General features: G+C 40.1%; 1 protein-coding gene across 1 annotated transcript in view; it reads left to right on the forward strand.

Moving 5' to 3' along the window:
• Positions 1 to 13,707, forward strand: part of ERC1 (ELKS/RAB6-interacting/CAST family member 1) — a 282,825-nt gene that overhangs the window by 254,352 nt on the left and 14,766 nt on the right. The window contains 1 exon segment of the mRNA XM_008643986.2: positions 11,080 to 11,268. Coding sequence (XP_008642208.1) covers positions 11,080 to 11,268 — 189 coding nt within the window.

The following is a 13,707-nucleotide window of genomic DNA, read 5'->3' on the forward strand; positions in this document are numbered from 1 at the left end:
GAAGCACAGCTGTGCTACCTAAAATGGGAGAAACTGTGGCTGTGGTTCAGAAATCTGCTTCATCCACTTATCCATTCATTAGCTGAAAATTAATATTATGATTATTAGAGCAACAGTGGAATGGTCAAAGAGCTGGCACGGAAATGGAGTGCATAAAAATTGAGGATATTTGTAGATGAATAAAATATTGGCAATTCCTATTGGTGCAAAAATATTGTAAGACAAAAAGTGTCTTCTTTGTGACATTTTCCTTTAATACTCGAGTCTGACAGATTTTAACTTAGAAGCAGTAAGCATTGGGAGTTGAGCACTGAAGACACTAGCAGAATTTAACACTTCAGATTTCAGAGGTGATGTCTGTGGTGGAAAGAGGGGTTAAGTCATTGCAGGGAAATATTTGGCTCATTTTTAAGAACTGAAAACCAGTCAATTCAATATTGTAATTTGCCTTTGCCAAGAGTTTTTCTGTAGATTAGAGTAATCTAAATCTAAAAGCTGTAATAGAGGGAACGTCATCAATTTGAAAGTTTAATAAAATTAGTTTGAATTTTTTAAATATAGTTTTTAATCAAGACCATCTAATATTCCCAAGTCCACTTATATTCTTATGTCTACTTAATGAGTATATTGTGTCCAAAACCAATCTCATTCTAAGTAGCCATCTGTGATTTTTAGAGGGGTAATGAGACTTGAATGACATTCTGTATTACATTTATTAGGACAAAGGTATTAAACCAAATTCCAGTAAGAATGATAGAAACATTTAAACCTCACAGAGAAACTGATAGTAATAGATGTATGCAAAAAGCAACTGAACACTCAGGGTTGTAAGCCATGTGTTTCCAGCTTGTATCTGTAGAGCAATGTGTGTCACCCCTAGGAATGCCCAGAAGGAGCATTCACAGTTTCCTTTTTGTTGTGTAGGAGGTATTTCTTCTTTTACAGCTGAAAGGAAATACACAGTGAATGGACACCCAGTCACCCAGCCATATGCATGGCTATTCAAACAGATTTAGGGGAAAGTGACCGAAATAAAGGACAGGCAACAGTCTGAAGAGCTGTAACTACTATGATGGTGGAAGGGATAAGAATACTGACTTTGTGAGCAGGACATCTCAAGGCTTAATTTAACCTTTGCCACAGCAGTCAAACCACATGAAGTTTTCATTGAGATCACTACAACACTACAAGTGTCTATACTTTGGGGAGTTTGAGGAGAACATCGATTTTTTTTCTACGTTATTTGATGCTTGGATTAATATGCTGACTTTTTTTAGCGAAGTAAATGATTTTTTGGTGGTGAGTTCCATGTTTAAATTACACAGGCATTCGTTAACTTCGTAAATGTGATCTTCTCTCCATGAGACACATTTTATGTGTGCAACATACACAGAACTGCTTGTCCTACTGTCACACTTTGAGGTTCTCAGTATTGTCACTCACTACACTGTGACCTCATAAGCCTTTTGACTAGATTTATTTTCAATATGGTCTTTTTAATTGTTAGATCATGCTAAATGGCCAAAACCACCAGGCCTTCATGCCTGACTCATATTACATTATAATTTACTGGACACAGTACTAGGCCACGATTCAGAAGATAAATTCTTTCCTGGCATCGTCTCCAACCACTCACTTGTTCTCTTTCTCCCTGTCTCAAATTCTTAATTGTAAAATGAGCTGAAGTTTTTGTGAAAGTGCAAGTTCTGCTTGGGAAAAGTGCTGTATAAGTGCTAGATATTATTACTGTGCAATATTTGGAAATTGTCTTGTTAAAGTGATACGATGGTGATTCTAATACCTCATTTTGAAATTGTTCCCAAAATTATGTTAGATTTGTATTTGACTCTATTACAACTTCTTATTTTTTTCCAAGGTCCTATTCCTTCCCAGGAAAAGGGAAAATAACCTGTATTTTCAAGGAGCTGCCTTTTCCAGCATGCTGAACAAAGCTCTTTAGACCACTGTTTCTTGTCCTTTACTGTCATCTCTTGTCTTCTGAATAGTCATTTCTTCCCCTCTGTAAAATCTACAAATTAATTGTGTAATATAATAATGATATTATTACAATTCTTCATCCAGGTATGGAAAAGCATTGAGAAAGTGTCTTGTGCTTGCCTTGGAGACATACCCTGTGCAAAATTTGAAGGCAGCTACGTGAGATGATCTTCCATTGCTTAAACATTATCACTTGTCCTGACTGAGAGAGATGCTGGATTTGTTTTGTCATATTGGTGACAGTCAGGGTTCTTCACTCCCACTTTTCCAGACGGGCAACCTTTTAGTAAGAACCCTAATGTGATGCACTCAAATAAGGTGATGTAACTAATTAATCCTTAGGAGAGTTAGAGAAGAGTGCTGTCCTTGAGACAAAGTCAGCTTCTGCTCCTGGTCCTTTTCCTCTTTTGGAGAACAATTCTTCTGCTAGCTTTCTTTTTTTTTTTTTTTTAACTATTATTTTGCTGCTTAATAAGTAATTTCTGTCAGAAGAATGTATTCTCTGTCCAAGAATGTTATATCTATGAACACAAAAGAACTGATCTTGATACACTGTTCATCTTCTTTCTGATCCCAGAATGATAAGACTAAGATTTCCAGATGGAATTTTGTAATCTGCAGCTCTGGGATGAATTAAGCACTCACAACAGAGGTGTAACTGGACTGTATCACTGTCTTCCTATTATTCTTATAGATCAAAGAAGAGCACAAGTAGATACTTACAGTCTAAAACATTCAAAACAGATGGCTGGTTTCTTTTTGTAGAGATTTGTGCTTTTCAGCAAAACAATTGCAAAAAGGCCATCATTCATTTCTGCCAGATGAGATTATGCCAGGTCTGTGTCTTATTTTCTCTTTTGATTTGCAGCTGAACATGATCTTCTACTAGTGGCTTGGTCTTTGTAGCAAGTAGGAATTCTGCACTCAAACATTGCTGTTTCTGGCCACTTCCAGGAGAGCTGTTCCTTGCAGTTTGTGTGATAGTCTGTCCTATCTCCCAGTTATTCTGAGCTCTGGCACTCATAGACAGGACAGAGACAGAGGAGAAACAGCTGCAGCCAAGCCCTTTTAGTTGTCAGTTAGGAGGAAAGAAACGGAGGGAGAGAGGAGATGAGCAATGTTACAAAAAGAATCAAGCCCAAACCTGCTTTCCAGTGTATTAACTCTGAAAATAAGCTCCAGAGAATTGTAACAAAAATAAGAACTGTAGGGGCATGTAGCCAATCTAGACACTGCGTTTTCCTGGCTGGTAAAGTTCATAATGACTGATGGACATGTCAGGATTTACAGCTCCATCCCATAGGCTCACCACGGGCTCTCCAACTACATCTGATTGTTAAAGTAACTTAGATAAGAACTACTATATGTATGTATAAATAGGTGTATTTATTCATGGGATTTTGCATTTGGATGTAGAGCAAGCAGCTCTAAAAAGACTTCGCAAAGACAGATAAACCTTCACAAGTCTTTGCTTTGAAAGTATCTTTCAGCAGGTAGAGAGCTGCAACAGCAGAATGAAGACGCAGTGTTCGAGAAGGACAAGACCAAGATTCCTATCACCTGCAGACAGGGAGGTTATAGTTCATCTGAACAGGAAAAGCACTGATTGTGTTCTCTGGTAGACTACTTAAGGATTACCTTCTGGTTTGCATTAGCAGTGGAACAGACAGCAGGGAGGCAGAAGAGCACGGCCCCTGATACATCTGCATTGCCATGGACACGCTCTCCTGTGCATTGGTGCTGTGTTCTGCTTTCAGACAAAGGCCTGTTAGCCACTGTTTCCTTTTATCCTTTGTAATAGGAAGAAGCAATAGGCAAAATACAGCACAGCAAGAAATGTGTGTACTTCCTTGTTCACTCTTGCATAGACAACAAGTGCTAGAAAGCTTGAATGCATTAAAAATATAAGCAGGTTGTTCTTACTTATTCTCAAGATGCTATGTTTTTGTAGAGAAGGAATCAGCATAAAATCTGACTGACTCTGTGAAATCTAAACTTGCCTAGTTACATCTACAAAAGTTTGATAGAAGAATGCTATTTAAATCCACAGTGTCATGTACAAGCTGCAAACAGTTGTTAAACTGTTTTTGCTTACTGTGAGAGTCTTTTGTTTTGTTTTGTTTTCCTTGATTATATTTTAATTGTCAGTATTATAAGTCTGACTACCCAGTTTCACAGATTCCTATAATTTAATTTATTATTCAAAAATTTAACCTGGTAACTAACACAACTTACAGGGATGAAGTGTTCAAATGAAGGAGATTTTAATAATGAAAGTGCAGATTTTAGGTTCTCTTGATACCATCCTGTTTTGCTCCAGAACTAAGCTGGATTCCCAAAAAATGTTGAAGGAAAAAAACCCTTAGACAAATAAAGCAGCATTTCGGTTTGTATGTTTTGATCTCATGAAGCCACAGATTCCTCTCCAGTGTCCCAGGAAGAGGGAAGAGGCCTGTGGACTGTCACAGAAGAAAGAGGTGGGAGGTGTGCGCAGTGCAGTCAGTCGTATTTAGGGGTAAGAGACTGAGCGAGTGCCGTTGCTTTTGAAAGTAAGGGACTGAGGAAACAGGCAAAATTCAGGCTGTGTGCAAACACCCCTTCAGCTCTGCTGAGGTATCCCATTCCTGAGAGTTCATTTCCCCCTTGGTCCAGTTACAAGCCCCTCACATCAGTATGTCAGCTCTGATCTCCAGCAGTCCCTGCTGTTCCTCACGTGGTTCCCTGCCAACTTTGCTCCGCAGCCCACATAAGTGAAAGTTGCCAGTGTCATGGAAAGCACTTCTGGATTTCTTATGTATAAAAATATTTTAGAACTACTTGCTCTTTTTCAGTGCTTTAGGAACCCTACCAACCCCCTGCAATTCTCTGCTTCACCTACATGATGGGGAAAATATTTTATTTAAACAGAGGGAGCTAATGACAAAACTCCTTTCCCTGGTTTGTGTTTTCTCTGTTCTTTTTTTCTGGTCTGGATTTTTCCCAAGGTGAAGAGGGTGAACTCTGGAAATCATTAATCCATGGGATTTGTTCATGGTGTATAAAAATTTCAGAAATAATTTGCTATATAAGAATGATTTCCTAATTGATTCTGTCAGAAAGGAACTGAGTAAGACAGCTCTGTCAAAATAGCCAGAATCTCTTTTAGCTCCTCACGTATATTGTTCTAGTTTATGAGGAGAAAATTATGAAGGTTAGAGTTAAATCGTTTTTTTGGGTTTTTGTCTTTAAAACAAATCTAAAGAATACTGAGCCTGTCCTTGAGCTTTTTTATTGGGATCTTCTGAAGAAACCAAGTATCTCTGTGCATCGGTGAACCGAGCTGAACTGAACTGAGGTCAAGATGTGTCTTTTTGAGAACTTTCTTCTGTTTCCATTTAAAATAATGAAGGGAAGACATCAGTGATAAATTGCTCTGAATTTGGGAAAGCTTTGCACATTCTGAGCCGAATTCATGCCTCATAAAACTCCATTGCATTCAGTGGTTACAAGATTATTGTTGAACCCTTGTGTTTGTTGCAAAACAAACACAAATGGTCTGAGCAAGAAGGCATAATTCAATTTGCTATGCAGATATTTCCAGACCATGTCACTCAGTATCTTAGCTTATTTCTGGATCTCCCAATGTAAGATATTTAGCTATATAGGCAAAATATTCTTGTCTGGCAATATCTATAATAAAACCCAGATACAGGGAGGTATACAGAGATTTGTCAGGTCCTTTTGAAATAATTTCCTTTTAACAACCTTATGTGCTTACACAATCTTTGGCCCCATCTTTTCCTGTGTAATGGTACTTGGGAAGTAGGTTTTGTTGGGTAGTATAGTTGCAACTGTGTGTAACAAAGTTTGAAAATCATTTTCCATGCTCACATGACAGATGTGATTGATAGGAGTTAAAGGACGACCTGCACTGTGTTTCCAAACGTATTGGTTACGGTCAGTCTGAAGTTTTGAGGAGATGTTTGGTGGTGCTTTGGGCTTCTGCTTGGATTTTTTTCAGAATTCCTTCTTTATTTATGCTGTGCAGGATTTACAGTGAACACTCATGGTGTCTAGACCAGGCTGGCAAGCTAGATTGTTTCCCAAATTACTTAATTCCTTGGAAACTTTCAGATTCATTCCACCTACACTTCTTTGTAACACTTCTAATACAAAACCACTGTCATTTTTACCTCACGTTGTTTACTTTGACACTTGAGATTACTTGTGAGTTCTACTTTATTTTCTTCTTGATGTAGCTGTACTTCCAAGGATTTTTTTTTTCTCATAAATATTTAGAGATTTAGGGGTAAGTTAAGAAAAATGACTGAATTATTTGATTGCAAAATGAAGACCACTCACCAGCATCACTCTGCCCTTCAGGGTTGTGTAGTGGATATATACACACAGGGCGTGTGCAGGCAGGGTGATTAGGCTAATGGGGGGTATGACAGCAGTCCTGCCAGTGCCAAATGTACATATGGCACTTTATATTGCCCTTGCTGTGTCAGAAGATGTTATTTTCTCCTTTTTTTTTTTTAAAAAGATAACTGCTGTTGATCCATGATCAACCTGCACACTGGTGCTTATTCTGACGAGTAAGGCAAGTTGTATAGGGAGATAACTTTTGCCAAGGCCAGCTGATGCAGTTGCAAAGCAGACAGGCTTTTAGGGGTGTCTGTAAGACTTCATTTCAAAATGGCAGCTGCAGATTTTTAAAGTAGAAATTTAGAAGGTATTCTCTGAAATTAGTAAAGTTAATTACTTTCTGCAAAAGAAAAGTGGTCGCTTCCTTCAGAGAAAAGGGATTGTTAGCAGGGAGAAAGGTGACCGGGTCATTAACCCTTCTGCCTGGAGAAGACATAATTTAAAGCTGGTGTTGTGGTGAATTGCACATTGATTACATTCATTCTTTATTCTGCAGATGTCTGTGGACATTTGCTGGTTTTCTTTTTCAAATAACCACCGATGTATTTTTGCATATTTCCGGTAGACACTGCTGTGTATCTATATGTATTTAAATGCAGAGACTTAGCATATAAAACTTTAAATTCAGTTACCCATATTTCAGCTGACCATTATCCAGCAACAGCAGGACTACCACTGAAGAAGCAGTATCATTTCATTCTAAAGATTTTTTGCCCCAATGACTTCTGAAACTAGTTAGATTCACATTTGTCATACTCAAAGATTAAAAAAGAAAAGTACGAAATCGCAAAAAGCTGAACATATTGTTTGCAAGTTGCATTTGAAATATGTTGACAAAAGTCTTTATTACTTGGTTGAGGTGGTTTGGGTTTACATGAGAGATTTGTCAGGCATTTCACATTTCTGCCTCAGAGTTGTAGTGATTGCCTTTTTTAGTCAAACATTGTCAAACTTAGCTGGCCATTAGCAATATTCTGAAGTTGAGGGTACATTAAGCAGACTTCATTCCATGCATTGATGAGGATGGCCTAAACCTATCAGGGCAATTAATGAATGAGGGCTGCTTTAGAAGATATTCCTGGGTTTGGTCTGTTTACCCGTTGTTTTCCTAGAAAGCTCTGCAGCTCTGAGCTGATCATGAGAACGCGATGTGGGTTATGAATCCAGCACTGCCCTGCTTTTGCACTTAGCAAATGCTCTTACACCCTCTTGAGATAAGGCAGTGGCAGCTCTGCTGTGTGGGAAGCACAGTGCCTCTTGCTAAGTGGCCAGTTCAAATTAGATATGGCAGGAACGCAGATATAAGGGCACTTCCTACTTGACTGGCAGCGTTTAATGGATCCCAAGTGAGAGGAATGATTGCTCTGTGAACAGCTTTGGGAGGGCTGCTAGTTAAGAACTTTCACACGCCTCATTTGGCCTGTTTCCAGCTCGAGGTAAGAGGGGGAAGGGTACAGGAGGAATGTGCTTCGAAAGGGGACTTATCCCTGAGCAGTCAGATTCAACTGTTCTATGATAATCTTCCATTCTTGCTTGCTAGACTAGATAGCTCTGCTTTCTCTTCATCAAGGAGGGTTTCTGTTCACAAACAATAGCCAGGAAGGTTGTCCAGTCAGATTTTTTTCAAACTGGAATCTGCACATCTGATGGATGTTCAATAGACTGGTATCTGAAAAGAATACAAGGCAGCTACTACATTGATTAGACAGCAGTTATTAGACATTGACTATTACGTTTTTATAGAGCACTATTTTCTTGAAAAGTGATACTCCATCATTTTACCCTCTGTGGGCAAACCAAATAGTAAGAAAGATAGGAAAGACATCAGTTAAATTAGAAGCATCACTGGTTTTCACCTGCACAGGCAGTACACTTCCAGATCATAATCTTGGTAACACACGCTGTATGAAATTGGCCTATACAGTGCAAATTCAGTAACTAATCAAGGCTGATGGACGTAACTGGCTAAAGGCAGTTTTGCTTGGTGATGGAAGTTAAATGTAACTGTGTTGATTCTATTAAAATATCCCTTCCTATTGCCTTGTATACAGGACAGCAGAGTATTCTGCCCTGCTGCAGTTTGCAGTCCCTGATTCACAGAATGGTAAGGTTGGAAGGGACCACAGTGGGTCATCAGGTCCAACCCCCTGCTAGAGCAGGAACACCCCAGAGCACATGGCACAGGATTGCATCCAGAGGGTTCCTGAATGTCTCCAGTGAGGGAGACTCCACACCCCCTCTGGACATTCTGTTCCAGTGCTTGGTCACCTGCACACGAAAGAAGTTCTTCCTCCTGTTCAGGTGGAACTTCCTGTGCATCAGTTTCTGCCCATTGCCCCTTGTCCTATTGCTCAGCACCACAAGAAAGAGCCTGGTCCATGCTCTGACACCCTTCCTTTAGATACTTAGACACTGATGAGATCCTCTCTCAGTTGCTTCTTCTCGAGGCTGAACGGGCCCAGCTCCCTCAGCCTGTCCTTACAAGAGAGATGCTCCAGTCCCTTCAACATCTTTGTCACCCTCCACTGCACCCACTTCAGGAGCTCTGTGTCTCTCTTGTCCTGAGGAGCCCAGAACTGGGTACAGCACTCAGGTGTGGCCTCACCAGGGCTGAGTAGAGGGGCAGGATCACTTTCCTTGACCTGCTGTAAATGCTTTTCCTTACTGACCCCAAGATACTCTTGGCCACAAGGACACACTGCTGGCTCACGGACAGCTTGCTGTCCACCAGGACCCCCAGGTCCTTCTCTGCAGAGCTGCTTCCCAGCAGGTCAGCCCCAGCCTGTGCTGGTACATGGGGTTATTCTTCCCCAGGTACAGGATCCTTTGCTCATGCCTTTCCTGAATTTCAGACAGTTCTTCCCTGCCCATCTCTCCAACCTGTCGAGGTCCCTCTGAAGGCTTACACAGCTCTCTGGGGTATTGGCCACTCCTGCCAGCTTTGTGTCATCAGTGAACTTGCTGAGAAGGCATCTGCCTCTTCATCCAAGTCATTGATGAATAAGTTAAATAATACTGGGCCCAGTACTGACCCTTGTAATAGGCCTCCAGGCAGACCCTGTGCCACTAATTACAGCCCTCTGGGATCTGCCCTTCAGCCAGTTCTCCAACCACCTCCTTATCCACTCACCCCCTCCTGATATAACAGAGCATTATTTTATATGTGTGTTTATGTCTGCAAACAGAGGTTGCCCCAAGGCTGCCCACAGCACTGGGGATTTTAATAAAGCACGTGAGCTCACTCTCTCTCTTGCAGGTTTCTTGCCTGTCTCCTGTCCCGTGGCTGCCGTGTGGCTGTGGCACCACCCTGATGTGCGGGTGTAGGCTGCTGAGCACAGCTGAGCTTGGCAGGACACAGAGCCTGACATGAGTTAGCTGCTTAGCCATGCTTCTCAGATCCTCATGCTCTACAGAAACTAATCCATGTAAAACAGTGTTAGAAACAAAATAAGTGAGCCCTGACAGCCTTATTAAAAGGGGTCGAAGCCAGAGTCTTTGTTGAAAGTAATGCCAGCACCCTGTTTTGTTGACTCGGAGATTATCTCACCCCTTATTCATTAGCAGGGTCAGAGGTGTCCTATTGAAAAGATATCCCCAACCCACTAACAAACAGCAGGTGCAGCCTCTGCCTGGGAACACGAACAGAAATTGCCAAGACTTTGGCAAGGCTTCCCAGCTCTCCCTGCCCAGCACCTCATTTTATGGAAAGGAGGCCCTAAGCCCAGTTCTTCTCTAATTTTTCATCAGCTGCAAACCTTAGAGGTTTGCATTACTGCGGTTTTGAATACGTGCCCACAAACATCTAGAACAAACGAAGCAGTATTCTTGTGGAAGGTCATAGTGAGGGATGCCCAGCAGGTATTTATGCACTTGAGCTCTATATTTTTGTAAAAAAATGAAAAATGGTTCTTCAGATACTTTTTATGGGAAGGGGATGACTCTAGTTTGGATTGCATTGAGGAATGATGATTAGATTCAGATTGGGTAAAGTATAACAAAATAAAATAGTACTTTATTAAAGTCCTAAGATTTCAGTTTTTTAGTTTATTATATAGAATCTGGCTTGTTTCATAAAAGTCATTGCCTTTTCAAAACTATAGACAACTATACCTTAACTATGTAAAAGATTCTAAAAAAATTAAACTTTTACTTTCTGGTGAAGATATGTCTCTATCCAATTTCTACAGTAGAGATGCATTCATCTTAGAATTGTTGTGTTTTGGCATCATTTGAAACTATTCTCTTTAGAACATGTTTATTGCATACTTAATTTACAATGAAATGTTTATTGGCAAAACAAACTAAAAATCTATATTGCTGTTGCCTTAGTTATGGACAGACCCCTTTTATCAGAAAAATCATTTTTTGTTGACGTAGTTAAACTGGATAATCAGTAGAGTTAATGCATTCAGTTTAATATTGTTTCATTTTTCACCCAGTCGTCCTTATTTCCCAAACTAATCACACAGCTGTCATCACTCCACCCCTTCCCCCAGTGTCCTTGCTTCCTTTCTGGGTGGGTTGGTACGTTATGGAGCAGGAGTACGGGGGGAAGAGTGTTCAGGTTTCTTCCCCTGTGAAGCTGAACAAGATTGTAACTTAGATGCTGATCTTTGCCTTCATCACTGCTTGGGTCTCAGGCTGTGCCTCACTGGCTCTGCTCTCTTATTTCAGATAATTCAGCCCCTCTTAGAACTTGACCAGAACCGCAGCAAGTTGAAGCTGTATATCGGCCATCTGACAGCCCTCTGCCACGACCGCGACCCCCTGATTCTGCGTGGACTCACCCCGCCTGCTTCCTACCACCTGGATGATGACCAGGCAGCTTGGGAGAAGGAGCTGCAGAAGATGACCCAGGAGCAGGTGAGTTTGTGGTCTCAAGTTCTGAACAAGGACCTGAACTTGCTGATTTAGGCTTTACTGACGTGCCACACCAAAACGTTGTGAAACCATGCTGTAAGTGGTGAAAGCAGGTCGCAAAGATGAACTCTTCAGCTGATAAAAGGAGTCAGTAAATTTTTTAATCACTGCCTTGTAATATTTCTTATGGAATTTCATCTATTCTTTTATCCGTACTTGAGGCCGTGCATCTACGCACTCATGGAAGATCAAACTGCAAGATACCCCTTTTTCCATGTTTTAACTATTAACAAATTTTATCTGCTCTCTATAATTTAATGTAGTCATCAGGGTCTTAAATCTTACTTTAATTACATAAACCATTTATATTTTGACACATTTTTATGAGTCTCTTTATATAAGTGAATGCACTGTCCTTACCTGCTCTTACAGAATATTCTGCCAATAATTTCTACTGCTTACCACCTTACCTGCATATCTGAATCAAGATTTGCACTCAGTGTGCTGGATGTGATACAGCCATGCTTATAGACACACACAGTGACTTCAGAAACCCAACTGTATATTTCCAGGAGTTTTGGAATACAGAACTGAAAGGGTTTCATACGAGTTTGTCTGATGAAGTCTCCACAAGAGATTGTCCATCCAGTTATAAATCAGCTACTGAAATAATCTTTGTTTCTCCCACCTCTGGTAATGTCTTGCCTTCCTTACTCCCTTCATTGGCAGTTTTTTCTCTCTTGTTTTTGGACTATAATTCACCATTCCATACAACCATTTTTCTAATTCCTTCCTATTTCTCTTTTCAATTTTTTTTTATTTTACTATTTTAGTCCTGTATTACTGCATGCCTTTTTTTTTTTGTTAAACTACTACAAGGAACTTGTAGCAGAGCTAAATGTGACCAGTTTTATCTTTCTAACCCTAACTTTGGATTATAATGCCAAGCCTTTCACTATTCACTTCCATATGTGTTATACCAAACGCTGTCCAGTGTGCACACAAGCTAGTGTAAGGCCTATATAGTTAAAAGGGGATTTGTGGGTCAGTGAACATATCTTGAGCTTATCTCGAACACTTCAGCTCTGGTTTTCTTTCTTTGTGATTTTAAAGCTAACTTCCTTGAACTTTCAATTCAAGACTGAATTTTGATTCAAAAATTGGAGAGGGCAGCCAAATTGCAGGAAACCAACAGAAGCATGTCTGAAAATTCAGAAAGAGCAGACCTCTGGAGATAAATACACCTGTAATAGGGCCAAGATTGTACAAGACAGCCATTCTCTCTCTTTGTGCCTGTCTTCATACATTTACTGATTCAGCATGTGCTGGGTGCCTCCCTCGATATCTCCATTTGCCTCTATAGGCATGACACATTCCTTTTCCCTTCAGAGCCTCCTGGGTTCTGTAATCACTGATACAGGATTAAAACTTTTTCAGTTTAATGCATGCCATCCTCCTCTATTAAAGCCTTACAACTCCTATGTTATAAATCAAAACATGGGGCATATTCTTTTGAACCACCTTGTCTGTCAGATTGGGATGAAGCAGTGGGTGACAAGCCTGTAGCATGGATGGGAGGCACCTCTAAAAACAAGAGTGGATATAGGCAAAGTTTGGATATCCCTGAAATAAACTGCCTCATTACTGTGGTGGTCTTTGTTTACAATCAGGATCTGTGGGGACAGGTGCTATTTGCTATTTGATCAAGAGATGTGGGTAAAGAAAATTGGAAAGGTTTTCTTTGTCAAGTTCTTCTGAATAGTCAGCCCAAAAATAATATTTCCCATGTAAACTTTGCTAGTCCATTAGCAACATCTATGGGTTAAACAGTAAAGAAAGCATTGTGAGAAACTGTGAGAAAAGGGAATTACCTCAGTTTTCTGGAGAAGAAAATTCTTTTCCTATCCTCTCACGTTATTGTCTTAATTCTGCACTGCTGTCACCGCAGTTGTTTAAAGTTACTTCTCCATTCATGATTCCCAAGCATAGCTAACGTCAGCTAACATAAAATGTAGCTGTCCCTTCTGCTTTCCCATACTCACTCAGATGGTATTTAAGAAGCATCAGTTGCAGAACACAGACTAATGATATATTTCAATTTACAAAGCAGACTTTTCATTTAAGCCATGGAGCTTTTCTGTTTCTAGCTGCAGAGTTTCCTTTGTGCTTAAAGTATTCCCAGGGGGGGTGGGAATCAGTTCTCCAGATTTGCAGAAGCCCATCACAGAATACCCATTTTGCATCTTTGGAATTTTAATGAGTTTTGTAAATTACTTCAAATCCAGTGCATTAAATTCACTCCTGTCCCTTCTAATATGATCTTCTGTAGATAATGCTTTACAAGCCTCAGTGGGAAAAAATTAATCCTCTTGAATGTTAAGAAGTGCTAACATGATTAGGGAGGATACATTTAACCAACACCAATAATATTTAAGAGTGATG

Source organism: Corvus brachyrhynchos, unplaced genomic scaffold (genome assembly GCF_000691975.1).
Source record: "Corvus brachyrhynchos isolate BGI_N302 unplaced genomic scaffold, ASM69197v1 scaffold191, whole genome shotgun sequence".
NCBI lineage: Eukaryota > Metazoa > Chordata > Aves > Passeriformes > Corvidae > Corvus > Corvus brachyrhynchos.